At 46.1% G+C, this 23,533-nt stretch overlaps 2 protein-coding genes across 8 annotated transcripts in view; one reads left to right on the top strand and one right to left on the bottom strand.

The window, feature by feature from the left end:
• The first annotated feature begins 882 nt into the window (after nucleotides 1-882).
• Nucleotides 883-17,985, top strand: MPG (N-methylpurine DNA glycosylase). 4 transcript variants are annotated; one of them, XM_065851028.2, is made up of 7 exons: nucleotides 883-1,025; nucleotides 2,696-2,808; nucleotides 3,599-3,711; nucleotides 7,274-7,406; nucleotides 7,991-8,213; nucleotides 11,524-11,728; nucleotides 17,490-17,985. In XM_065851028.2, the coding sequence occupies exons 5-7, from the start codon at nucleotides 7,992-7,994 to the stop codon at nucleotides 17,882-17,884; spliced, it is 822 nt and encodes a 273-aa protein (XP_065707100.2). In that variant the 5' UTR covers nucleotides 883-1,025; nucleotides 2,696-2,808; nucleotides 3,599-3,711; nucleotides 7,274-7,406; nucleotide 7,991; the 3' UTR covers nucleotides 17,885-17,985. The 4 variants fall into 4 exon arrangements, with proteins under 4 accessions (XP_065707100.2, XP_065707101.2, XP_065707102.2 ...); XM_065851029.2 differs by lacking the exon at nucleotides 3,599-3,711; XM_065851030.2 differs by lacking the exons at nucleotides 2,696-2,808; nucleotides 3,599-3,711 and having other exon boundaries at nucleotides 888-1,025.
• A 1,786-nt stretch (nucleotides 17,986-19,771) lies between these two features.
• NPRL3 (NPR3 like, GATOR1 complex subunit) overlaps nucleotides 19,772-23,533 on the bottom strand; it is a 43,077-nt gene continuing 39,315 nt past the window's right edge. For all 4 annotated transcript variants that reach the window (XM_065850672.2, XM_065850671.2, XM_065850669.2 and 1 more), the window contains one exon: nucleotides 19,772-20,258. In XM_065850672.2, coding sequence (XP_065706744.1) covers nucleotides 20,093-20,258 — 166 coding nt within the window. In that variant the 3' untranslated portion in view covers nucleotides 19,772-20,092. The remainder of the gene's footprint in view (nucleotides 20,259-23,533) is intronic.

Here is a 23,533-nt window from a genome sequence, read left to right as displayed (position 1 = left end):
CTTATTAAACAGGAATAGTAAAATTTGGAAATTCTGGGTTCAATTCAGGGTTTACAGGAACATCAAAGCTTTTTATCCAGCTTCCTCACACTTGAAATTACCCCTAGACTGTTAGTCCCCTTTTCTGCCTCTGTAAGGCCACCCTTAGCCACCTGCACACATGGCTGCACCTCCAAAGTTTTTCATGTCTCCTAAAATTTTAGTCAGTAATGTAATTTATCCTCTTCCTTTAAAATTTATGAAGGGGGGGGACACTAAGGACTTCTCTGCATGGCTGGCTTGTAGCTGGTGCTGTCCTAGCTAGTGCTAGCCTGGAATCAGTATTTTATTAAACAAATGGAATGAATCCATTTTGATCCACCAGACTTTCCCTCATATTCTTTGTGCAAATATTTGTTTATGAACCAACGGCCCTAACTGCATGTCTCCAGAAAGCTGTGAGGACAATCATATTTTGACCCCATTTTGACCATGTGCTCCATCTGGTTAAAAGCTGAAGCCATGATTTTTTTAGCAAGCCAGATACTTGTTACTTGGGGAACTGAGGGAATAATTAACACAGCTCTCCATAAACCCAGCTTGTGACCATTCATATTCATTCGAATGTATATTCACCCCTTTATTTTTCTAGTATTATTAATATGAAACAGCAAGGAGTGTGAGAGTAGATGGTGAACATCAGGGAGAGTTCAAAGATGGCCTACAGAGGATCTGCGCTCCAGAAAGAAGAGCTGCGATAAGAGATCCAGCGAGCTCAGAGAAAAGGCAATAAATTAGTTTCATTTGGGACCATGGCCATCTACAGAGTGAGGTGTCAGAACACGATGCGGCTTTGGAATCGCTGCACAGCTCCACCGGCACTTCCCCGGCCTCGGGCCCGCCTCCCCGCACGCCGCGCCGGGCACGCCCCTCAGGCGAGGCCCTGGTTCCGCCGGGCCTGCGGGCCGGGCCTGCCCGCGCCCTCCCGCGGCGGGTACAGCCGAGGCGGGAAAGCGGCCGGTGGCGGCGCGGAGAGGCCCCGGCAGGTGCGTGTGCGGCGGGGCCGGGCCGGGCCGGGGCGGGGTGAGGGAGCTCCGGCTGCGGGAGCTCCGGCTGCTGACGGCGGGCTCCGAGGCCCGGACCCGAGCGGGTTCGCTGAGCGCGGCGGGCGCTGCCGGGGCCGCCCCTTCTCCCCGCTGCAGCTGCTGCTCAGAGGCCTGACTCGCTTTAAAACCATGAGCGTGTTAGTTACTGTACTGTGTAAAAACTGTGCACTCCTAGCCTCTGCTTAGTGCCACATTTTTGCAAAAAAAGGTTTCACCAGCAGAGGTTGTAAATGCTTCCCTTGAAAAAACAGTGCGGGGTTTTGCATTGCCCTCATGGCTATCAGTGGTGCTCATTGCTGTGCAACAGGCCTGTGTGTGGAAATTACCTTTTCTAATACTGCGAAAGCTATTTCATGCACATTGTGGATCAAAGACATTGCAGAGGCTATGTAATAAACATTGAGGAAAAGCTAACATCCCCATTTTCTGAATACAGTTCAGACCGGGAGAAAGAGGTGTGTGATCAGCTGGTTAAACAAGACGCACAAATGCAGGTTGAGTAAGGTTGTGCTGTGATTTCCCGGTGCTCATGTCAATTTCGTTCTGGAGAGCTTCCTGTGGCGTTTTTGTACATAATTAAGTAAACAAATTACGAGATTGACAATATGTGTTGTAAAGATTTTTGGGAGAAAAGTGGTTTCCCTATTAAGTTCTGGAAGAGCAGCAGCTGTATAGACATGTCAGAAAAGCGGTGTGGTTTGGACACTGTAAGGAGGAGAAACACCCAGTCCATAGAAATCTGCTGCAAACCCATTACGAAGAACTGAGGCTTTTCTAAAGAAGATTGCCTTCTTAGAAACAAGGCTACTGTGGCATAAGGGGAGCGCCTTTGCACTCCACTGGTTCAAATCTGTGTCTGACTCAGATTTTCACAGCATCCACAGTCAGCAGTGATTTGCTGGTTTCCTGGAAGCATCTTTTTATAGAAGAGACTTTTGCTTTTGTTCCTCTGTTATATCATCAAAAGAGTTTTGTCTCACTTGCCATTAGCAAGCTATTGTCACGGCATATTATCTGAAGCTGTGCGGGAAATCATCCTCTCTGCTCAGATCCTTCTTTGTTTATATAGGGCCTGAAGGCTTTGTTCTAGTGTTTGAAAATGTCCACCACTATCACAGTGGCCATTACATCAGCTATTTGTCTTCACCTGCAGTTAGACTTGTATCTCTGCAGACCATCATCTGTTAAGGCTTTGACCCAGTGTTCTGTTTTCTTACTATAATTTAAGAACGTCTGGTATTGCAATGCAAAGTACACACAAATCCTGAATTGCTAAATGTAGGACGAGTCTTTCCTCTGACTGAAAACAGAAGAAAGGGACCTTCTTGCTAAGGAGCGAGGCTCATAGCATGTGCATTGAGTCAGTTGCAGTTTAATCACCTGGAGCAGCACCTTTGCTGGGACCGAGCCTGTCTCATGACTGATCACAAAAGCGTGGCTGTGATTTGCTCCTCATGGTTTTGTTGGAGGGCTCAGGTTCTCTGTGCAAAGCATGAATAGTAAGGTCTTCCTTTAAGTAGCTTGACCTGAAATCTGCACGAAATAATCTGTTTATCTTTAAGTCAAAACCTTATTGTAGGACTTCACACGGTTCTCCTTTTTAAAACTAGATGTGGAGCAGGTCCTTACCTCCGAGCCTGAGCCTAGGGCTTACTCAGGAGCAGGTGTGAGACCCCTCTGCTTCCATGCTCATGCAGGGAGCAACTCCAGGATCCTTTTGCAGGTAAATCTTTATATCTTTGCTGTTTATCGTTTTCTTCCTGGTCTTTAAGTTACCGGTACTTCAACAGGAACTCTGAAGTGGAACTTTGTGGATATTGTTCAGATGTTTGAGCATTTGAGTCAGAAGTTTCTTTTTTGTCAGTGCATTAACAAAGGCTTTGGTGAAACATCTTTGGTCATTGAGTCAAACCCCTATGCCAAAACTAAATTATTTCACATGCAGTATTAAGATTTGGGGGAGGAATGTGTTTTCTAGGGTCATTTTATAAGATGGGTACCTAAGACTTAAGTGTAACTAGTTTTTATATAGCTCTTTCAAGACGGGTTACAAATCAGGAATGTTCTTACTGCCATCATATAGATGGAAAAGAGTGGATGATTAGCTCAATATACTCAATGTACATGCGGTACAAATAATGTAGATATATAGAAAAAATCCAAACTGCAGATGATTTTGAATCCTTACGCCCATTTCCTAATCTGTGTTTGTGGCCTCTCTAAATGCTGCCTTAGTTAACTAAATTCTGGCCTGGTTAACTCAAATCTCAGGAGGCTGAGCCTGCTAACATACATTGTTAGTATTACATTTAATGTTTGCTTTCATTTAATATACAAGTTTGGCACTCAGTAAAAATTACAGCTAGAATGTGGGGGAGGAGGGGAAACAGAACAAACCAAAATGGTTTAAAAGAGTCAGCCAAAATGGAGCATAATTTTGCTGTGAAGACTTTTGGGGATTTTCATGACTTTTCGTCACTATCCCTGATTTTTATCTTCCTTGTTCTTTACAGAAGGATGAGTAAGTTTTATTCCAAAAAGCTCAAAATGTCCAGTGGGCAGTAGGAGCGAGGACTGGAATTGCAAGGACGTCTTACACGAGATTATATCCCCAGCAGTCAGTAAGGTGAATAAAACCATTCATTTGAGGTGTTAGTAGGATTGCACATAGTGTCAAAGTCTGTCTGTGGAGTGAGTGACTTTATACTATATTAGCTTCTGCCTGCACTCTTCTTTCAAAAAGGGGTTTTTTGCCTGCTTCTCCCACTGGTTCCGGGAAGCTATACACTACCAACTTAATTCTGGTTACTAGTAGGTCAGACTAGACAGGAAAGGTGAATGGACATCCTTCTTGCTGAGAACTCATCGAAGGATCTGGCTTTAAATGGAGTGTCTGTGTATGAGGTTATGGAACAAATAGACAACAGGCAGGAACAAGTTGCCAAACCAGATGAAGTCCCCAGGGACAGTGCTGCTAATGATGGTCTCAGCAGCAAATGTGTCACTGCTTTTTAAAGAGGGTTCTTGGTGAAATCTCTGGACTGCAGACCTGGAAGTTTGACCACCAACAACTGAATTAGTAGAAAATATAGCAAGGTAGAATTGATGGACACCTGCATAAAGATTATATAGTGTGGGATGGCTGGTGTGGCTTTTGTAAAGGAAAGTCATGCCTTAAAAAAATGCTGGAATTGTCTGAAGGTCTAAGTAAGTACGTTAAGAGGTCTGGCTTACAGTCTGTACTCAGATTTCAGGAAGCTTTTAAACAGGAGCTCACATCTGAACAGCCCTTGACATAATAAGGGACTTCCCTGTCATAAATAAATGCTGCAAAGATAGGAGAGAGGATGTGAGTAAGTGGGCAGCCCTTGTGGTAGCTGGAGGTCACCACTGGAGTGCCACAGGGATGTTTTGTACATGACATGGGAAAACAATATTTTCATCTGGCTTTACGTTATTTGAGGTGGTAAAGGAGATGGCTGAGGGTGAAGAATTGCAAATGTAAACTGATTTTTGTAGGTGGGCAGCAGTCCTAATTTCACACACATTTTTTTGGAGCTGTAATAACTAATTCTGTGAAGCTTTCTTCATCAGGAAAGTCTCAGTTTGGACTGTTTTACACAGGCTCAGGGAAGACTGCATAAACTCACAGTTGCTAAGTACACAGAAGCTGTGCCTGGTTCAGCAGGTTCCGGCCTAGAGCCGTGGAGGATGTGTGAAGCAGCACTGTGTGCTTGTTCTGTTCTTCCCTGAGCTCCTGCGTTTGACCTTGCTGGAGAGCAGGATACAGGGAGAGGTGTGCTTTGGTCTGACCCAGCATTGACCCTTCATATATTCCCACGTAAAATCTGTACAACTGGGAACTGGTACAAGGAGTTGTCTCTCCAGGAGTGGCAATGTGTTCGTATGTAGGCTGCTTTATCATGCTGTCAGAAAGACGTATGTGTGTGAAGAAGACTTTGCAGCTGCCAGGTATCAGGACCTGTGAACCAGAAGTACGTGCAAATTACTGGTGGGATTTTATTTTTTTTTACCTCCTTGTAGTGAAAGCTCATTAAATACATAAGGAAATACCTACAAATGCAGTCTCATTAGAAGGATTAAAGAAGCCTGTGCAGACTCAGTTGTGCCTTGACTACAGGGGTATCTGCTGCAGAGCTGTATTTTACATAGATTTTCAGTGTCTTTCTGATTCTGGCTTGCAGGGTCCCTAAACACTTGCCTGAGACTAGCCCAGCAGTTCTGAACACTTTAGGCACTTGTGCAGTCTTAATCAACTCTCCATCTTCCTTTTCTGGCTTCCATATCATTTTTTGTGCATGTGTACACACATGTGCTTAGCAACTTATACCTACTTTGGTTACAACCAGATTAGTAAAAATGTGATTAAACTCACAGCTGATTATAATTTGAGGCACAGAAGTAGAATTTGTTTACTATACAAGCAAGAAAACCTAGATAGAAATGAAGAGTTTCAGAATCTGTGTGTAGGCTTGCATGTGAAGAGATTGTGTCTCTTCCCAAGGTCATGGGGCTTTGGCACTTGGTAGGTACTGTCTTCTACAGTATGCATTTTCATAGGCAAGAAGAGATTTTTATATATAGACAACATCCTTGATAGAAGGTGTAGACAGGCTTTGAGGCATAGAGTTTTATGTTTTATATCTTGATATGATCAAAGGGTAACATGTTTTTTTTCTGGTTTCCGAGATGCTATTGCAGTCCCCTCGTTCTTTGTGTTTGCTTTTAAAGCAATCGTATCTCTGTGTGACCCATTTCTTGTGACTATAAGGCCGTTTCCTGCTGCTGTTTCTAAGGAGAACTGGAGATGCTGAGATCTGTGTAGGATCAGCCCATAGCAAAGAAATTGCAAGTGCCCTAAGGCTGCCAGTGGGATTATTTGCATGAGAGTGCTTGCAGTTTTTAAGAATTACTTAATTGGAAAGGCAATAAGGTGCCAAGCAACTCAGAGCCTGTTTTTGATGTCACATTCCATAAGAGCACGAATCACCAAATGAGTTAATGCTCCACTCCAATTGGCCGTGTTTCCAGCATGGCTTTATGTACGGCTGATGAACTGGAAGTTCCAGTTAATACTGTCAGAGGAGCCTGGAGGTGCTGTCTTCAGTGTGGAGCGTTCCCTTGAGGAGTCCTTCCAAGGGTCAGGCTGACATGGGGCAGTGTTCCTCCTCCGTCCCTTCCTTCCTGCAACCCCTTTTCCTCTTCAGACCCTTTCTCCTGGGCAGGACTCTATTTGTGAAGCCCACCAGGCAGCTTTGTCTGAGACAGGCTGGTGACTTCTGACAAAATCTTTTAACAATTCCCACCAGGTGAAAGCCACAGTTCAGAGCAGAATACCTGGCACAGAGCTGGCCGTTCCTGTGACATCTGACATCGCTGAATTATTACCATAAAGAATTAGATGTTCAGAAAAAAATAAACACATCCCACCTCTCTGCCAGTCGTACCAACGTGATTCTGGTTTTGCTGCCTATATGTTTGTGTCTGGATTCTTCTGAAGTGGAATGTAACAGTGCTGGGGAACTGGCACTGGTGACCCAGAGAATAGCAGTGCTGAATTCATTTCAGTGTAGTTCAAGGAAAGTATTGCTGGTGGACATTTCTTTGTGAGAAAGATAAAGATTGGGTTTGATGGTGAAAGTTTTTGTAGGCATTTTTAAAAGCTGACGATGTGGTGAAAAATAAGTGGCAACAGCTACTTATGTGTATTCTTCTCTTGCAGGTTAAGCTGTATGTAAGATTCTTTCTCCATGTCTAATTACATATGATGTTGAACCTTTGCTTTTTTCCCTTATATCTACATGTGGTAGAATTTCAGAACTGATGAAGCATCTTCTGAAACCTGGTGTCTTTGCATTCTCTTCTAAGAGTCCTTTTTTGAGGCTGACACTTTTAATATTTAGTGCCAATGGGGAAATTTTACAAGTTTCGTTTCAGCTTTTTCTTTATTCAGTACAGTAGAAGTGCATTCCACACTATTTTCATAGCCTTTTGTATAAAAAGGGCTAAAAAGCGTGTCCAGCAATGCCCCAGCTGGGCGATGGTCTTTCGCTAGACCAATAGCAAACTGCAAATTGTTGGTGCACTGTTGGTATTGTGATTGCCAGCTCCAAAATCCCATTCAAAGTGCTTTATACAGTGAGTAAGTGTTTGTTCCTGTTTGACAGGTGTAAGGACTGTGGCACAGAAAAAGAAACGTTAACTTTTTGAAGCTCAAGGGACCTAGAAGAACAATCACAGGTTACACAGTTGCCTCAAATACACACTGTTGACTGGAACAGACTATTCTTCATCTTTCTGGTAGGCTGAATTTAAAGCTTATTTTGTGGATAACATGATAAACAATTTGTGACTGTACCTAGGGCATCTCCAACTCAAATGGTCTGTGTCCTGGGGAGTTTTAGATTCTGATCCAGTTACATTCCTGTTTAAAGTGATTGATACATCACTTCTATGGACTTTCAGAGTCAGCACAATTTTTGAGGTGGTTATTTCCAATTTTTTCTGTCCACTCAAAAGATTGCATTAGTTCTAGGTTAAAAGTACATAGTGCTGGTTCGTCTTTGTTTTCTGTGTCTGAATTTCCTAACCTAACAGCAAACTTATTTTTACTGCTAAGTGGAGCAGAGTTGATTTTTGTCCACAGTCCTTAAAAGACAAATACTCAAACTGCAGTTTTCTATTTGCGGATCAGTGGAGCCCAATATTTGCCCAGCTTGATGTAGACACAGCTAAATCTGTCACCTGCTTCTGTAGTTTGCCTAGCTTGTCCAATTACTTGTAGCTTTCAGATTCATTGTTATGCGTAAAAACAGGAGTTTGTGAAAATGAGTTACTTTTAAATAAGCTTTGTATTCCTGATTATGTTTATATCAATTTTTTAGAATGATGCCAAGAAAAAGAAAGCTGCTGGCTCAGTTAAGTGCTCTCCAAAGCCACTCCAGCTTCCCTCCTTTTGATGCCTTGGAGAACCCGAATGCTACGCCTGGTGTGGATTATCCAAAAAGCAGCAAATACTTTGCTATAGAGAAAAAAACTCCGTCCCAGCTAGAAGCAGATTTTTTCAACCAGCCCTGTGTTAGTCTGGCCAAGGCCTTTCTGGGACAGGTAAGACGTGAGCGCTGAGATTGCCGTACAGGAGCATGTGCTCGCTAATAACTTCCTGTAAAAGGGTGAAATTTATTTTTTTGCCATTTGACTGCAGGGCTGTGCTATTTTAGGCATACAGCTCCTGTTCCTTCTCTCGTTAAGTTCAGTGGAATTTAAAGACTAGTAGCCAAATCTATTTTGGATGAAGTCAGAGGAGTAATTTTCCAGGTTTAGTTTATTGTCACACTTCAGAATTAGTTTTTTATGGAGTTTGTCTCCCTTTTTTTCTGGTTTACTGAAATGTACGTTGCTGTTTGTGGTTTGAAGTTTGTTTCAGGCCTGTTATTTTCCTTTCAGGTATTTATTTGGTTTTGGCTCTTGCTTAACCCAGTGGAAAGTAATGCTCTGTAGTCAGCAACATCTTCCCTCCCTCCATTTTTCTATCCTGTGATACTAATAGCATGGCAGGCCCTTGGCCTTTCTTCACCAGCATCCACTGTGCTCGAATATTTCATTCTTACCTGCAAGTTCAGCAGGCTGCTTGGTACTTTCCGTTCTGCTGCCCTGTATGCTTTGAAATTTATCTCTCATACTACCTGCTTGTATTTTTGCTGTGGCGAATAACTCGTTGTCAGCACACACGGTGAGCTCTGGATCAGTCCTGAGGTTACTAACACAACCCTGCGAGGCAGCGCGGGCCCCAGTGTGGAGACGTTCAGCTCTCCACAGTTAAACTCGCTTCACTCTGAAAACTGCTGTTCCTCTCTTTTGTTTCTGGGTATTCAAGCCATTACCTGTTCATGAAAGGACCTTCTCCCTTATCCCGTTGCACAAACTTTGAGGAATCTTTGGACCTTGTGGAAGGCCTTTGGAAATCAGAGTGAATGAAATGAAACTCTTCTGCTTAGTGAGTCCTTCAAAAACCTGTTTCCGTGGGAGGGAGTTCCTCTGGTGTTTTCCCTATAAAAAGTTTCAGTCTGGGACCTCTAAAATGCAGCTACAAAATGTGGTTTTAGTTTCACTGCTATGGTCTTATCTTCTCTGAGTATTTTTATACCTTTATTGTCTACAGGGTGAACAGACTCTCTGGGTTCTCATTAGTTTAGATAACTTTAGGAATTTGTTCCACAAACTGTTAGTTTTGGCCTGTCAAACTGTGTCTAGATTTTTTATTGTTATTTTCTAAGGATACTGTCTTGCTTGCAGCTGATACTTTTGCTCCACTTTTTAACCCTGCTGGTTTTTTTCTGGTCTGTCTTAACCTCTCTCTGATACCGATGTGTGTTTGCTATCTTTATAGACATCCTGCCAGTGGCTCGCGTTTCCAGCTTTAACCTTTGGCTGCCTTTTTAAGTTCTTCCTAACAAGCTTTCTTACTTTATGTAGTTTCCCCTTTTTGCTGGACCTTAATCCTTGTGGAAGAACACTGACCTTTATACTTCACAGTCATGATAAAACCTTGTTTTTCAGGGATAAGTCTTTGGAAAAGACTTCGCATTTTGCTCTGGATCAGTTTGAGAGTTTAGTCTTGTCTTGTGAGAAAACACCATTTGATGATGTCTAAAAAACCATTGCCTGTGTCCTGTCCTACTGTGATATTTACTTGGTCTACATGAGAATACCTGAAGTTGCCCAGTTCTGATGCATTTTTGTGTTACCTTAATGACTCCAGTATCATTCTGCATTCAGTTACCCTGGGCAGATGATTATTTTATTCCTAATTCAGTGCTTTTCCTACCTGGCCATAGAATTACAAACTAGATGATTTATATCTGTAGATTTTCTTTGAAGTATCACTCCCAGTCACCCATGACTCAGTGTATTCTCTTGTTTTCTTAGAATTATAACTCTAATGGTAATTTAATGTTTCATTCATTATCTTCTTTCTACCAAATTTTGGAGGTGCTTGGTATATTAATATTGCTTAACTTAAATGTGATACTTGAGTTCTTGGAAACAAACAAATACCCAAAAACATACACGCCATTTCTCAACATGAACGATCATAACACCAGGATACATCCTCAGTGAGAAATAAAAACCTCTATAAAATAGTTTACTGTGAGGTATTGTGAATGATCACCGTTTTTAAACTGTTTTAACTGTGAATATTTGGTGTGTCTGAGGAGTCAGGGAAATGCCTGCATGTTTTAAAAATCATAACCTAACCATTTCACCATATTGAAAGAGGAATGTGGCCACACGGGTGAGTTTTTGGGTGTCTACAGGCAGCTGCTAAATACCAGTGCTTTTCTGAAGCCACTGCCTTTTCCATAAAAACAATAAACTGATTGTTTTCAATAATTTGAGAAGTGCTGTAGGGAAACCAGGATACACCAGAGCTGCAGCATTGGCAGCTGTGCTGGAGCATCCGTACTGGGCTGGGTAATAACTGCATCGGCAACCCAGCACAAACATCTGCTAGGAATCAAGCTTTGGTTTTTGAAGGTCATTTTTGAATGGCTGGTTTTCAAATATGGAAGCACTGAATATAGTATAATTAATCTGATAGCTGTTGCCTGAATGAGACTACTACAGTGTTTCTTAAACATATGTTAAGTAAAATAAGTTTAGAAATCGGGTCAAACCACAAGAAACTTTGTATTAAGTTTAGGGATTGTTTTATTTTTAAAGATAATCTTTTCACTGTTGTGTTTTTTGTTCCTCTGCATCTGCTTTGTTTTATTTAAGGAGGTACCAGCAGCAAGGAACACGCTGTAATAACAGAGATGTGCTGTTGCCTGAAGCCAGTTCCCAGCTCTCCTGCACTGCCCCTCTCTGTGCTGCAGAGAGTACAGAACTCACATTGATACTCGCCCTGGTCAGGATTATCTGTGGTTAGGGACTAGGACTCATTTGAAACATCTCTATGGAGAAAGACTATCAATAATAGGAGTTATTTCATTGTGCCACTGTCATATTTCTTCTAATCTAAAGATTTCACGATGCTTCATGGTTGATATTGGTGATGCTTTTTGCCTTAAACCTGGTGGATTGGGGTGGACAGTACAGAAAATAACCACAAAAGCAGCTCTGTGGGTTTTATTGTATATAGGATCATAAATTGGTTCTTTATGATGCTGTCACATCTGGACACTCTGGGCGTTTTGTGGGGTGGATGACAAGTAGGAACTTATTGTCTTGGGCTGTGACCTGGACAGTAGAAGCTGAAGAAGGTGACGTTACAGGCCAGACTGCTGGATGGAGGGGAGAGGAGAGCAGGCAGCACCATCAGGTCCTTTTTTCCAGCTTTGTTTCCACAGCTCTTGCATTCTGGTTTATTTTGTACAGAAGGTTGCTAACTGATGCACTCTGACCTCTCTTTCAGATTTTAGTTCGCAAACTTCCTGATGGCAGAGAACTCTGGGGGAGGATTGTTGAAACAGAAGCTTATCTGGGTGGGGAAGATGAAGCTTCCCACTCGAAAGGTGGGAAGCAAACTCAACGGAACGCAGCAATGTTCATGAAACCGGGAACTCTGTACGTGTATCAGATCTACGGCATTTATTTCTGCGTGAATGTTTCCAGCCAAGGTAAGTTGAGGCCTCAAGAGATTTAATCACTACAGTGTCAGGCTGATATTTCAAGCTACACTTGCTTTGTTGCAGTCACTTGTGAGCTCCCTATGGCTCTGTAAAGTCAGAATAGCACGTAACTGTGGATAGATGGCAAATTATCCATCAGCCTCACAAGCAGGACCCGTCTGCAGCTGCACAGTGACCAGCCCAGTTGGGTTTGGTCCCAGCTGGGTGAGCTGTTCAGGCACAGAGACAAAGACCAGGGACTGGAGGAGAATCTTGATGGGATGGAGCTTTCGGTTCTGATGACCTGGGCTGCTGCCTGATTCATGTGATTCAGTGAACTTTATTCCTTTAAAGCGGTGATGTAGTCCAATGACAGCCTAAATCTTGGTGTCTGCTGTCATGACAAGAAACTCTTCTATCTCCCACCTTTAGCTTCAGAAGCCATAAATATTGAGGAAAATAAAAAAGACTGAGATGTCCTAAGCTTAAGCAAGGAGTCGATGTAGGAGCATTTTAGCTGCTTTGCTGTATCTTAAAACAAAAAGAAATACCCAAATCAAAATACTCAGACTGTTACAGAATCTTCAGTCTTCTTTTATTATTCTCAAGATAATATAATTAACCCCTAATCAAATTATTGTGGAATTTACTGAGACTCGCCTTCAGTAGCTCCTCTTAACATGCAAGTGTTGCTTCTTTTTTTTTTTTCTTTCTTGTAAGAATGAGTGTTTGCCTTGCAATAAAGCTATTAGTTAATTAGACACCTTGAAATGGCAGCAGGTATTTCTTAGATACTCATTTTGCTAGGAAAAAAGTCTCAAGAATAATTTATTTTTTTGCCATTTCAAAGATACAGCTTAAAAAAACCCCACTGCTGGTATATTCCTGAGCGGAAAGCAAATGTTGTAACAGTGACCATGAATCCTCAGGTTCTGGCCTTTGGCCAGGAGGCAGCACAACAGAGCCGGTGCTGCTGCAGAGGAGGAGCCCGGCTCTGAATGGAGGTCTGGAGTCTGGTGGATGAACACATGGGAATTTAATTACCTTGTCTCTGCCAAATCTGTCCAGATAATGAAAGCAGAATGGTTTGTTTTCAGGATGGGATTCTTAGTATTTGAAATGTTAGGAATCATAATTTTTATTTTTAAAAAAGATGCTTAGCCTTTAAATTCTAAAAATATTTGAAATTTATACTTTGGGAAATTTTCCCTTATACGCCTGTTTAGAGTTTTATAGCAAAGCAGTTAAAGAGCTCACTGTTGCGATGAATTTAGTTGGATTTTTTGTTACGAACGTATTGTCCCTCAGCCTGTCCCACACACCGCTGTGCTGACACCGAGCGGAGCTGCCACTACCAGCTTTGTCAGGGCCACGTTGCAGTAAATAGCGTGGCTGTGCGTGTTGTGTGCCACAGATGCATCTACATAAGTGGGATTTACTCCTTCAGCGTGTTTGCCCATGTGCAGATGTGTTGAAAGAAAGAATTTGAGGAGGAATCATAACCTGAGATGCTTTTCTCATCTTAACATAGATGGAGAAGCCTGTCCTGTCGTTTAGCCTGAAGGAAGGATGAGGAACTCGTCTGTCATGGTGGCACTGATGCACTTGAATAGAAGTTCATACTGAGTGACATGAGAATTGGAAGAAAACCTGAAGTTGATTTCAGAGAAATCAGTTCTAGAGATTTTTCCAAATGGCTCTTGAAAGATGTTTCTGTTTGGCCACTGGGTGGTTTGCATCAAAATACTCATGCAATCATACTCTGATTTTTAACAAAGCATTTATTTCTGGAGACTGTTGGAACAAGCACAGAGATTTAACTGAGATCTAGTGTGGTTTTAGGCAGTTTATTAAAGTTAGCACAAACTAATAATCACAACTGAATTCTTAGCTGACTTAGATTAAACTATCTAGTTTTGTAGTGTAGGTGAGTCCCTGTGCTGGTTAAATTACAGGATTCTGTGCGAGGAAGGTGAGCAGTTCAAAGAACCAGTATATCTGCTGAAGTAGAATCATAGAATCGTTTTGGTTGGAAGAGACCCTCAGGATCATCAAGTCAAACCATAGTGTAACTCCAGCACTAACCCATGTCCCTAAGAACCTCATCTACACATCTTTTAAACCCCTCCAGGGATGGTGACTCCACCACTGCCCTGCACAGCCTGTTCCAGTGCTTCACAACCCTTTCTGTGAAGAATTTTTTCCTAATAGTGGCAGTGACTGTGCTCCTGCTGCTGCTCAGCCATCGAACTGAGTGGCCATAGAGCTGATTTGGAGCCGTGCTGTTGGAGGATGTAGCTCAGAGCGCTGCGCTGTCCCTGTGCCGCCTCTGCCTTCTTGGCACAGACACTGCACAGGACTGTCCAAGACATGCGCTGTTGGGACCCAGCAAGCAGCATGAATTGGATTGTTAAAGCAGCAAAAAGTAATTTAACACTGACTTGAATTATGCTGGTCCTTTATCAGCTCAGGATCTGAGGCTTCTATGAGATGTGCGAAGCTTTATATGCTGCTTGTACTTGCTCTCCTCTGCTTAGCTTGTCAAGAGTGGGGTATTGGCTCGTGAGAATCAGGCTCTTTAGAGCTCTCTTGATATGTAACCTTGCAGCATCATCTGTTTTATAATAATACCAGGTGGAATAAACCTTCTCTCCTGTTTTCTGTATTTGGCTTAAGCTAGACTTCAGGCTCAGCACTGTCCCTCGGGGACAGGAAAAGGTGTGTCACCAGCAGAGCTGTGCTGGGTAGAGAGGCTACAAAAGCACAGACTCGACCTTGCGAGCCACCACCACAGCAGCGTCCTCAACGGCGTGAGTGTCTCAGCCCAGCCCAACGCTGGCAACACCACCAGCAGCGCTTCAGCTGCAGCCTCTTGTTTTGTCACCTCGCTGGGGCACAAGGTTTTGGCTGTTGGCACGTTCAGTCAAATTCACTTGACTGCATCTTCGTGTTCGTAAAATCATAACGAAGGGTGGCCTCCAGTATTTTTTGTCACTGAGGAAGGGGAGATCTTTGTGCACATCACTGAGATAAAGCTGCATCATGTGGGACTTTACTGTAAGAGGTCGTCCCATCACTGGGTCGAATACTGCTACTGCCTGAGGCCATGGCGAGCATCACTATATTGTTTTTTTTGAGAAATCATAGATGATAGAGGAAGAAAAGTTTATAGAAAAAATCAGAGCCAATGTCTTTCAGTGTGTGTGAATCCTACAGCATATCCTGAGCAGCACAATAATCTTAGTACAAGGAACTTTCCCTGGGGTTAAGAGGGACGTCATGGTTCCCTCACTTCAGGAAAAGGGCAAATGCCAGTCAAGCTTCTCTTTGATTTTGCTGTGATTTGTTTCTCTGGAAATTGCCAAGGTGTGCGTTTTGCTCCCAGACCTGAAAGAACAGGTTGTAAAATCGAGATCCCAGTGATGCTGCACCCAGGGTCACACCGCATGGACCCCGACTATCACATCCTAGACTGGGACTTTGAAGGAGTGTTTCGGGAGCAGTGAGTCAGATGGGTGGAGCGAGCAGAAAAGTTTCTTCTCTCCAGTGGCCAAGAGCTGTTTCCAAGAATGGGAACTGGAGCTGTTCCAGGGAAGGAGCAGCAAGCTGCGCAGTGGGGGTGTGGGACTTCCCTGTCGTCTTATGATTTCTAGCTGCTCGGGAGAGAATTGGCCTCTGTGGTGTTGTTAAAATAAAACTTCTGATGTGAAGTGTGCTCAGGAGGATCCAAACATCAGCCCAGGGGTATGGGGACAGAGCAGCAGTAGCTCATTGTGGTGCCTCTGCACTCTCACCCTGTCTGCTGTCTCCACCTCTTCCCAAAGTTCTTGTGTTGCTCTCACATTTGGGGGCTGCTGGCTCGGAGCAGAGAGCAGGTCTGTGTTGCAGACGGATAGAAAGAGTGCAAAAACTTTGTGGTGGAAATGCAGAAAGCAGCCAGCGGCAGCAGCAGCAGGTACCCCCTGCCCTGGCTCTGCCGATGCTCTGGCAGCACCTGCAGTTTCTCTAAGCGCCTGTCCCTCTTCACTTGAACTTCCAAGGACTCGGTTCAATTCAAGCGTAACCACGGTTTCCACTTGTGTTTGTGGTGGATGAAAGCAAGGAGTGTAATTAGGATTGCTCAGAATCCCACAGTTGTTCTTGGCGAGTAAGGTAGCAGCCTGATGTGAAGGGTGTTTCTTTGTGCACGGATAAAAAGAATTAGGACATGGAGCATGTTCTTAAAAATCTAAAATGACCTTTGATCTCTAAATCACTGTAGTACAGGGAGGCAGCTTTTGGCTGCCAGATTAGCATCAATCCCCTTGCTCAGGGAAGGGAGTGCCTGGGAACAGATTGCTGGCAGCTGCTGGAAATAACTCTGTTGACTTCACGGAGCTGAACTGAGGGCAGCGGGGGCTCTGAGCAGGTTCAGGGCAGGAGCCACACCTCAGAGAGCCAGAAATCAGGTCCTGGGTTGATAGGCTCAGCTGGGAGCCCAGAAAGGCAATTTAGTGTGGGATTTGTACAAAATATGAGAAGGATTCTATTTTTGGAAACTGCGGGTCCTTGGGGATCTGTCTGTGCCTAGAAAAAAAGCCTTTGCCAGGCGGGAGCGTGGCTCCAGATGTTCGGGGCTGGGGAAGGGGGAGGAATGTGGTGGGCGGCCCCAGCACAAGGGGAGCTGTGTGGGGCAGCACACAGGCTGCTTCACCAGGCTCTCTGCTCGCCCACTCAAGGTCAGAAGACCTTCCTTGCTGTCCAGTGGAAAATACCAAGGAAGCGTTTATGTCCCACTTTGGCTGGAAATCCTTGTCACAGGGGAATGTCTGTGCTCAGAGCTGCGCCTTTGCTTCGCTGTCACCAAAATCATGGAGGGCAGCTGCTTACAGATGGGAGGGGCTGGAGTTCCCTCAGGCTCCTGACAGGGTGACAAACTGCATTTGAGAAGAGAATCTCTCAGTTTTCTTCCCTTCTTGCCATAGAAAGTTCTCTGTTGAAGTGGTGCTCCTGGGGCCTTGCATCCCACAGCCAGAGCTGGTGCAGCCCTGTCCTGCCCCAGGTCCCCGTCTTGTGAGAGCTTCCCAGGCACAGGCCTGGGATCGTGCTCTGGTGTAGCCATTACCCAAAGCCGTGGCCACCCTCGCTGTCACAGCTCCAGCTGGGTGCTGCAATTGGCACTGCCTGCAGCCAGGGCTCCCGCAGCAGCACCGGCAGCAGCTGCTCCCAGCACTTGCAGCTGCTGCCCAGGTTTCTCCCTGTCCAGCCTCACTGTGCTGGCAGCATCCAGACTCCTTCCTCCTCTCCTTTGTTAACTGGAGTTCTTGTAATCAGAGTTTATTATGAATCCTCTGGGTCTGGGAGCAGCTTTGGGTAGCTGTGCCAAAACTGAACCATATGTGTATTTATTCCTGACCATCGTGCTGACAGAAGAAAAACCTCTTGCCCTCTGGCAAGCTTTGGGGCAGCAGCTAGACATTGGAACATCAAGAAGTGGGGTTGGGGAAGAGCAAGTCAGCACTGGTAGATAAAGGACATGGAGCTATGGGACATGGGACACACAGAAAAGGGAAGAGAGTGCACTGACCGCAGGTTAGGGGCTGACTCCAGGGCCTGGCACATGAAGCAAAACAGCCTGAGAGAAGGACAGACCCTGTGGTTGGACCTGTGGCCAGTTCCCTGTTCCGTCAGGCTAAGCTGAGCCACAGCTAAAGCGCTTCTGCCAGGGCTGGAAGCGGAGATGTTCTTCACCAACTACCCTGTACTAACATGTGGTTCTTATTCTGTGCAGGGGAAGGGGCTGCAGTGTTACTTCGCTCTTTGGAACCTCTTCAAGGTTTAGATGCAATGCGAGAGCTGCGCAGTGCGTCAAGGAAGGGACCCACGAAGGTGCTGAAGGACTGGCAGCTGTGCAACGGGCCCTCCAAGCTCTGCCAGGCGTTTGGCATTGATAAGGCTTTTGACCAAAGGGACCTGACTCAGGATGCAGCCATTTGGATGGTACCTGGACATGACCCACCAGGGGAGCAAGACGTGGTGACCACAACAAGGATTGGTGTCGGCAACAGGGGAGAGTGGGCACAGAAACCCCTCAGGTTTTATTTACGAGGAAACAAATTTGTGAGTGTTGTAGACAAGAAAACAGAGAGAGAGATGGCAGCAATGGGACAGGTCTCCTGCAGCTGACGAGTCTTGCAAGTGTGCCACCAGCCGGGACCTGAGCTGTGCTCTGTATGACAGCCTCAGGTGGCTTGGAGGATTTTAACAATAAATGTACTTTATCACAACGAATGGGGCAAGGTGGAATTTTATTTGTGGGGCAGACTGCATTGGGTCTCCCAGTCAGAACCGAGGTTGGTTTTGGGCCTGGAAGGCCACTTTATCCCTTGCGAGTGGATCTAGGCCTAATTAAGGGGGATGAGTGGAGAAGGTTCCCAGCGCTGACGTGCGGTGCTGCTCCCCTCAGCCCTGGCCCCAGCAGAGGCCGTCGCTTGGCTACTGCAGGGAAGCAGTCAATAGAGCAGATGGCAGCAGGGCTGGCTGGAAGGGGCAGAGCTGGGAGGAAGCAAAGGGGACCTTACTGTTGGCTACAGCTGCCTCATGGGAGGGGGCAGAGCCAGGCTGCTGTCAGACAAGATGAGAGGCAATGGCCAAAGCTGGAAAACAGGAAATTCTAATTACCTGTATGGAAAAAGTTTTCACCATGAGGGTGGCCAAACACTGACCAGGGGCCCAGGGAAGCTGTGGGACATTCAAACCTCCACTGAACGAGCTCCTGAGTGACCTGATCTAGCACATTTTCTTTGAGCAGAGGTTTGAACAAAAGACCTCCAGTGACTCCTTCCAACCTATGTTGGTCTATAGCCTCCAGCTTGGAGAACGAGAATGTTTTTTTTGTTTGTTTTCCCAGCTGCTTTTGAGACCAGTTCAAAACTTAGCAGTGTGTGAACCCCAAGACAGAGAAAGCGCCAGTGCTGAGACTTGTGCGATGCTGCAGCCTGCCATGACGTACAGGGGGACAAAACCTCTCGGATTTGGGGCAGAACCTGCAGAACTGCAGCCACACTGGCAGGTTGAAGGATGACAGGGACACAGCCCGTCCTCAGGGTGCATGTGTGAGAAAAAAAGCTCAAGTTTTTCAAAACCCTTGTCCCCATCACATGGAAAAAAACACAATCTTGTTTGGCCCTTTCTGAAGAGCACTGGTTATACCCATCTCAGTAGCTCACCTTGAGACACAGTTGCTGAGGGCTGCTTGGGACTGGGGCCTTACAGCAACACAGATCTGATTTTTAGGTCGAGTATCGCTTTTGCTCTTCTATAACATCCCTGCTTGCAGCTGCAGGGCAAGACTCACCGAAGGGACCATGAGTAGCTGTCACCAGGCACCCAGCGCGCTGTGGACACCGGGCTCCCCTGGCACAACTGTGCCTTGCTGGTGGTCGATAAGTTACGTAAAGCTCATGGTTTCTCCCAGTTTGTGTGGGCAAATGAAACTGCTCTGTGAGAGCCTGCAACTGGGAACAACTCCAGCTTGTGTGTGTGGTACAAGGGAAGGTCTTAAGGAGGAGCCTGACAGTCTTATAATGAACACCACACCCCTGGAAGCCACCAGCATGGAGGGAAAGGTCTTCCCTGGATACACAGCACAGAGCAGTGGGCAGCAGTGGCCTCAGGCATCTCCAGAAACAGGGCTGTCACCCCTCGTTCCAGCCCCAGCCCAGCTGGAGGAGCAATCCCGAACCAGAGCAGGGCACAGCTGTGTCCAGGCCTGTGTCTGGTTCCCTGCAGCCACAGCGATGCTCGAGAGAGGGCAATGGAGGAACAGAACAAGCCCTGGGGGACAAGTTGGAGTGTCCTGAGCACCAGCCTACGGCTGGGCAGAACTAACATGTCCCTGCACCAGCAGCTGGGCCAGCTCAGTTCTGTCCAGCTCAGCAAACAACCACCTCGCCCCAGTCAACAACGGGAAAGCCCGCAAACCCACAAGCACAGCGGCTGCTCGGTCACAGCCAAGCCCCAGTAGACAGCAATGAGACTGGGGAGAGGAAATAATAAGCTGTAACACAGTGAGCAAGTAATTAATGAAACTGTTTACTTGTGATACTTTGCCTTCCTACCTCTGTCCTCAGTGCTGCCAGGTGGAAATCTTCTTGGCCTTTCCCGCCAGCCCTGGCAAGGGCTGTGAACCAGCAGCCCCTGTGCTGCGAACGTGGGGCGGCAGGAATCCACGCTGTCCTGCAGCAGGGCTCGCACACACCGGCCTCGGCTGTTGCCACAGGGAGCGGATGGGAAATGGAGGCACGGAGGGAAAAACCTGCTGTATGTCACATGGCAAGAAGGAATTGAATTCACCTCCTTTAGTTTTCAGTGTCTCTTCCTCTGCCAGTAGAGTCATTTTAAGAGGGACTGAAATACTGAAATCACGGGGTCCTCGTGGCTGGTCACCACCAGCACGCTGCGGAATTTGTCAAACAGCATCAGCAGCTGGGAGCGACGCATGTTCTCATTGTACATGATCTCCTCCAAATGGTGTCGGCCTCGGAAATAGTGCAGCAGCCTGTGGGAAAGGAGCAAGGGAGGCACGTGGGCCAAAAGCAAGCGAACACAGCAAGAACAGATATTGCCACCCTCAAGGTTTCCTCTCCCACGGGACACAAATCAGGAGGCGTTTGGGCTGCATCCCTCACGTGAAAAGTGAATTAAATCAGTTCTTACCCTGCCTAGCACAGAAATCCCCTGGAAAAGCAGGGGACTCCCCCACGTCAGGGCTTTGCAAAGGTCCTTGTATCAAAAGGTTTCCTTGCCTGGGGCCTTTCCTGAGACTGTCAATTTTCAGCATAATTTTAACTCCAGAAAACAAGGAACCACAAGTGCCAACAAGTCTTGAGAAGTCAGGATGTGGCAGATTCAGTTCTGCTCTCTCCTGGCTGGGTCTGCAATGCCCTTTGTCACGCTGCAGCATCAGAGGCCCGAGTACTACACTGGCTTTTAGAATTAAGAGCATATTTTTGCTCACAGCAGCCCGAGGGGCTCAGTAACTACAGGTCACACACTCTTGAGGTGTGGTCGGCTTGGCATAGGCAGAGCAGTCACAACAGGGAGATGGAAATTTTGGTGACAAGCAACCACAGGGAAGCTCAGGAAGTTACAAAGCCCAAACAGCCAGAAAACCATGCAGTCTAAGCTAAAACTGCACCGGCTTTTTAAATTCCCAGTTCTCTTTAATATAGAGTCAGCACAGATACCCCTCTGCTCGCCACCAACACGCTATAGACAGTAGATACCCTGCACAATCGTGGCTGGGTCTAAGACAAACTGCAGCAAGTCTCTGATGGCTGGGGACCTGCGACCCGGGAACCCTCAGGGCTGTGACACGAAGCTAAGCCTCCCAAGCTCGAGTTTGCTGCTCAGTCTCTTCATTGTCTTAACAACCTCCCAAATGTAGGAACCATACTGCACATGTCACTCAAATAGTCCTGCCTGTCAAGACCCAAACACATGCCAAAATCGCCTCCCCAGCTACGCAGACAGACGTGCGTCCGCATGCGTTACACATCACGCTCTGCCCTGCGCTCCAGCAGCTCTTGCTCGTGTTCCTGTACCCAGCTGCAGTTCAGGAATATGCTGGCTGGCTGCTTTGTGCCAACTGACAGTAAAACTGAGTGGAGATGACAAGATCTGCTTTCCGACTCATTCAGACAGCCCTCACGCAGGAACAGCCCTCGGAAGACACCAGCATCGCTTAGAGCGTTCCTGCCTGTTTTCACACGCCAGCAGGAGGAAGGGCCAACGTTTGCCTGCCTGGCTCCCACTGCTCCTGCTGGCCCCTCCTGTCACCCACCACCCTTCTGAGGTGACCAGAGTCACTGTGCAACAACCTCCCTCCACCACACCCTCCCTCTGTGCTGCACACAGTAGGTTTCACCTCTCGTCCACCTTCTCAGCTCCCCAACTTGCTGTGTCCCTCTTCCACCCCCCTCTTGTTCCCCGGAGAGCAGAACCTCACTGTCTTCTCCCCACAGGCAGCCACAGCACCCTGCACACTCCCTTCTGCTTTCACCCTCATCTGCCAGCGCTCAGGTTGGCACCATTCTGTAGCACAGAATTGCTCTGTACCTGCAGTACAAACAACAGACAGACAAGCTCCGCTCATGTTTACTTTTCCACTATCTGGGCTGGGCATTTGCCTTTTTCAGTGTCTCCCACTAGGCATTTAAATCGGGCTAACTGGCCTCACCCCCCATGCCAATGGCAACCAGAAGCAGCCATTAGCATGGATACAGTTGGTTTCTGTGTGTATGTGTCAAAATCAGACCATTCCCTGAGGTATTCACAGAAATTCTTGTATATTATATCTTATAACTTGTATCACTGTACAAAAAGTAATTTTGAACAAGATTATTAATGTTACATATTCTCTCCCTTGCACAAAGCTGCTCTTTGCCATTGCCCGTGCCCTGTCTGCCCTAAAAATGATTACGACCTGGCTTTTAACACAGCACAGACCGGGCAGGAGTTTTCCAATACATAAATCCATCCCGTTTTAAAAAAGAGTCTGGATTTGTAACTGGTCAAGACAAAATATGTTCCACTCCAATAAAAGCTAGAGAGGATATTAAAGAATATCACAAAAATGCCGGCTGGAAGACACCTCCGAGCTCAGTCCAGCACCCTGCTCCAGCAGGACGGCTGCCAGCGCTGGAGCGTTTTCTAGCCAAGCTCTGAAACCCTCCAAGGATGGAGATTCCCCCACAGGCCCGGGTGACCTGTCCGGGGCTGCACCACCCCCTGGGGAAGAGGTCTTCCCAAATGTCCAATTAAAATCTACAAAGCTTTAATGTGGGGCTCACAGCTCCAGGGAAGATGGGCACTACCTTTGCCTTTTTGGGCAAAAAACATTTATGGGAACCAAAGAGGACGTAAGATGGCACTTCTTGGAGCAGTAACACGGCACCAGAGTCCCTCTGAAGCTGCACAGATAGGTCTGTGGACAGATGTGCGCTTCCAGATCCAGATGCAGTGGTGGAAGAGGATTGCTTTCCATTGCTCATCGCTGTTGTCCTCCCTTCAGGTTGTAAGAGCTGCCCCTCTAACAGCAGTGTAGTGTTATTAAACACTAAAAAGAAGACTATCTCAGACTAGTGTTTCAAATAAAATTGGCCAAAGAGATAACCCTTCCATCAGCACTGCTTGAACACAGAGCAGAACTGCCCACAGATCAGGGCCACCAGCGCAAGAGCAAAACAAAACAAATCCTGACGGTGACTCCACACCCATGGCTTGGGAGAGAAGCCACGAGCAAAACCTCAAACTGTCTTTAATTCACTGCCTAATGTGCAGTGTGGAACGCTTTGTGTACACTACCGGAGATCTAGCTCAAAAAGAACTTGTCTCCTTCTTAAGTGTACTTCTGGAAGGACATGCCAGCCCTCCTCCAGCAGCACCCAAGGAAAGAACTTGGATTTCAATTCCCATTCAATGTTACGAGGGGTTAATGCAGCCAGTCCTGGAGCCAAGCTTCAGTATTCCTTATTTCCCCTTAAGGTTTCTGTCTTGCAAATACCGGCTGTGCACAGCAATGCACAGGCACCAGCTCTTTCTTCGTCTGTTTAATGAGTAACAGGCGTTGGGAGGCACAGACAAGAAAATGTATCGGGATGAACTTTATTGCTTTGCTGAAAATAGCCCATCCCTTGGTGCACACACAGCTATGCTCGGCAGGGCAGTTGCAGTATATTTAGTGCACCAACTCTGCATTTATAGCAGAAGTTTGTTCTGGGAGGCAGCTGATACAGCAGAGCTATTTGCCAGAGCACAGCCCTCATTAGGCTG

Source organism: Patagioenas fasciata, chromosome 15 (assembly GCF_037038585.1).
Source record: "Patagioenas fasciata isolate bPatFas1 chromosome 15, bPatFas1.hap1, whole genome shotgun sequence".
In the NCBI taxonomy this organism is placed as follows: Eukaryota; Metazoa; Chordata; class Aves; order Columbiformes; family Columbidae; genus Patagioenas; species Patagioenas fasciata.
This window is presented reverse-complemented; position numbering and strand designations above follow the sequence as displayed.

Coding starts and splice junctions, on each gene's coding strand:
- MPG (XM_065851029.2), top strand. CDS start 7,992: ATGATGCCAAGAAAAAGAAAGCTGCTGGCTCAGTTAAGTGCTCTCCAA. Junction 8,214..11,523: donor CCAAGGCCTTTCTGGGACAG/GTAAGACGTGAG, acceptor CCTCTCTTTCAG/ATTTTAGTTCGCAAACTTCC. Junction 11,729..17,489: donor CGTGAATGTTTCCAGCCAAG/GTAAGTTGAGGC, acceptor TATTCTGTGCAG/GGGAAGGGGCTGCAGTGTTA.